We start from the raw sequence: 3,147 nt of genomic DNA on the forward strand, positions 1-3,147 counted from the left end.
ACCAAATCAATCCGCTATCAAAGGACACGAACATGAATCGAAATTGTAAGAGCAAATTGATGGTAAAATGATTGCATGAAAAGGGCTAGAGCATAATAGTTAAAATCCTCTAGAATGTACAGCCTCACAACGAGGAATTCTTGCAAGCTTATCAGATAAGAACGATAATCATCAGCACGTAGTAGTCATTGATGATTGCTCGTTTGATAGTTGCTAACCTAACCCACAATGTAAAGACTTGTTTTCTCAATTTGATCATTTATCCGGCCCTAGATGTGTTTATCAAAATGGTTCCTGCATTGCAGACAACATTTTTCAACAACCAGATGCCGGGGCTATCAAAGCATTATAAAGCATCCTACACAAGCGGTGCCACTTTGAAACATACACTTTATTCAACCCAAATAGCTACACCTCACGAATCATCATCCGAGAGTACGCCATTCCCTGGTGTGAGCTTTTGAAGTGATACCACGAAATCGACTTCACATCGACCGCATTCATATACCGCCCGTTAAGATTCGAATGATGGCAGTTGTTGAACCACCAGGCACCCTCACACGTCACCGCACAGTTCGTCGTCGCGCCATCATTGTCCCGATCGATGGTCGTAAACTTCATGCCCTTGTGGTACGTCAGCGAATCCCCACCGGTGCCACTGTACGCGCCCAGCTTCTTCAGGGTGTACTGTTCCGCTTCGCTTCCGATCTCAAACTCGCGATACCGCGCGTACCGATAATCACCAGCAAAGTCCTCCACCTCGATCAGCAGCTGGTACGGTTTAGCCGACGTCAGACGATGCAGGTGCTCCAGTCCAAGCCAAAACTCACCGTCCACGCTACCGAACCCATCCCGGTACTCCGTCCAGTTGCGGTAAAAATCGACCGATCCCTGGAACCGATGTTGCACCACCAACCAACCGCCACCGTACTTTGTCTGTTCACACACCACCGGGAACGGTTCATCGTCTCCGGTCTCTCGCAGCAGGTACTTTCCGGACACCTTCGTGGGTTCGTCCTTGCACGATTCGAACGGACCCTTATGGCGCATTCCCTGCAGGTCGTACAGCGAACGAGCGTTCGGTGAGAGGCCCTGTTTCGGCGCGAGACTAAAGATCTCATTCCGGATGAGCTCGTGGTTTGCGCACGCCTTCTGGCGGGAAAGGATCTTCCAGGATTGTGATTGCAGCGCGGTTAGGTTGTTCCCAACCGCCTGATCAAGCCAGCTGATCGCCCACAGCATGCTACCGAACAGCTTCTCCAGGTGGGCCTGGTTTTGAGCGACTCCTTCGCTTTGTTCTTTCATCGAAAAGTCCATCTCGAGCAGCTTGTACTGCAGGTAGTCCAGTTTGGCCATCAGCATCTCGAACCCGAACCCGGGAGAACTCAAACCGGTGGGTGCGAGCGTCGTGCTAGCCACGGTCTCATTGCTTTCGGAGACCACCGTCACCAAAATGGCCGCGAAATTCAAACACAATAACACTACCGTACCACGGAAACCCATCGTTCTGTTGGAGCGCATTTCACCACACCAAAAGCACAACTGCACGTTCGTCACGACACTGACTCCGTTTCATTAGCTGGGGTTTGGATAAGCGATCGTGGGTTTTTATACAATTCGTGTAGCGCGGCAAAAAATCACACATCAGCACATTATCAGCAACAAAACTCCCACGATCACGTCCCTTTCTTGAGTGCGTCTTGTTGCGCGGATGCTGATAGACGGTTAAGAAGATGCCGAACCCAGTTTTGCTGTGGCGCAGTCGAAAAGTGGAACCCCCGATTGCATGCACAGAACGGAAACGCATTACCGCAGAAAATATGTTGGTGTGGTTTTTTTTTTCTTATTTTTCTACTTGCGTGAAATGCGCAAAATATCACAAAAATCCCCACATCACAGAAATGCCCCCAGCGTATGGGTTTATTCGAATTTCTTTTTTTCTTTTTGTTAAATCTTTACCAGCAGACGAATCATTGCAGCCGAGATGACATCATTTGTTATGTTCCAAAGCTGCATTGGCGGGCCATCAGCTGACTCTTTAGTCAGGCTTTAGTAACGCTTCTGTAATGATTGTGGCGCATCCAGATTGATAACGGTGCGTGTAGCTGATAAAATGTTATGCTAATTCGATGGTCAGTGATTGTCTAAAACGTGTTGCACGAGCCATCCTAAACTGTTATCAGAAATCGTACGCCTAAACACGTGTTGATATCCGCTGCGGAACTTTCGGATGCTCGAAACACGAACTAACGCTAGATCTCTTGCTCGGTACAAGTTATCGTTAATCGCGAACTATACATAGCGACCAGTAGCGATATTTTCGGAGAATATTTTGCGCTTGGTATCGCTGGACCTGCAGCAGCAACAACAAAAAAACAAATTAAATAAATCTGTTTGGTTAGAAACATGATACGATTCAACGAAACGGCTCCCGCCATGTTGTTATAATGGCTTTATATATCAATTACAAATGATGCCCCGCTGAAGCGCAACTTTTACCGCGGAATTTTTAACCAACAGCAGCATAAAAAGTGCGCGTCCAGTGTCCTTTATCTTTTTATGCTCCATTCATCATCCCACGTATTGGGAAGTGCTCTTTGTAGTGTGATTAAATTTCAAATTTATGATCAAAGCGCAATGAAAGTTAGAAGAAAAAAAAACGCTGTATTTGTACTGTGTCAATCCCTTTACCAATAATTGTGATGGAATTTCTAGAAACAAGGCATACAGGCGCTTAAAAAGTATCCATTATTGTAAGTGAATTTGCATTGTGAAGTGGGTTTAGCTCGAAAGTGATAAAGTAAAGCAAATATTGCCACAAATTCCCAATGGGCGCTCGTTTCCCGTGTTCTACAAGAAAACGGTGCCTCGAAGTAAAAACTAATTAGGAACTTCGCAGTCATCCCGTAAGCAAGCAGTCACGCTTGACCCGCCATGCGATGGCCACAGCAGGAAGCAAAAAAGCAACGCCAACGATGATCGAAATTGAACCGGTCGTTATGGAAACAGGTACCGAGAGGAAATGTCGATTATGATTGCTTCGTTCTAATGCATTTTTAAATTTATGTGCCCTACGCCCTCGTTTCTGCATGGTAATCTGCAAACAAAAAAACCCCCCTTGACCGGCAGGAGTCATCGTACCACTAG

The 3,147-nt window shown here is 46.5% G+C and overlaps 1 protein-coding gene across 1 annotated transcript; it reads right to left on the reverse strand.

Moving 5' to 3' along the window:
• Positions 1 to 377: 377 nt before the first annotated feature.
• LOC128720820 (microfibril-associated glycoprotein 4-like) lies at positions 378 to 1,563 on the reverse strand. The gene has a single exon (XM_053814517.1). The coding sequence runs from the start codon at positions 1,519 to 1,521 to the stop codon at positions 409 to 411; it is 1,113 nt and encodes a 370-aa protein (XP_053670492.1). The 5' UTR covers positions 1,522 to 1,563; the 3' UTR covers positions 378 to 408.
• Between the last annotated feature and the right edge of the window lie 1,584 nt (positions 1,564 to 3,147).

This window comes from Anopheles nili, chromosome 2 (genome assembly GCF_943737925.1).
Source record: "Anopheles nili chromosome 2, idAnoNiliSN_F5_01, whole genome shotgun sequence".
Taxonomy (NCBI): Eukaryota; Metazoa; Arthropoda; class Insecta; order Diptera; family Culicidae; genus Anopheles; species Anopheles nili.

Excerpts from the sequence above, each read along its gene's own strand:
- LOC128720820 (XM_053814517.1), bottom strand. The coding sequence starts at position 1,521 with ATGCGCTCCAACAGAACGATGGGTTTCCGTGGTACGGTAGTGTTATTG.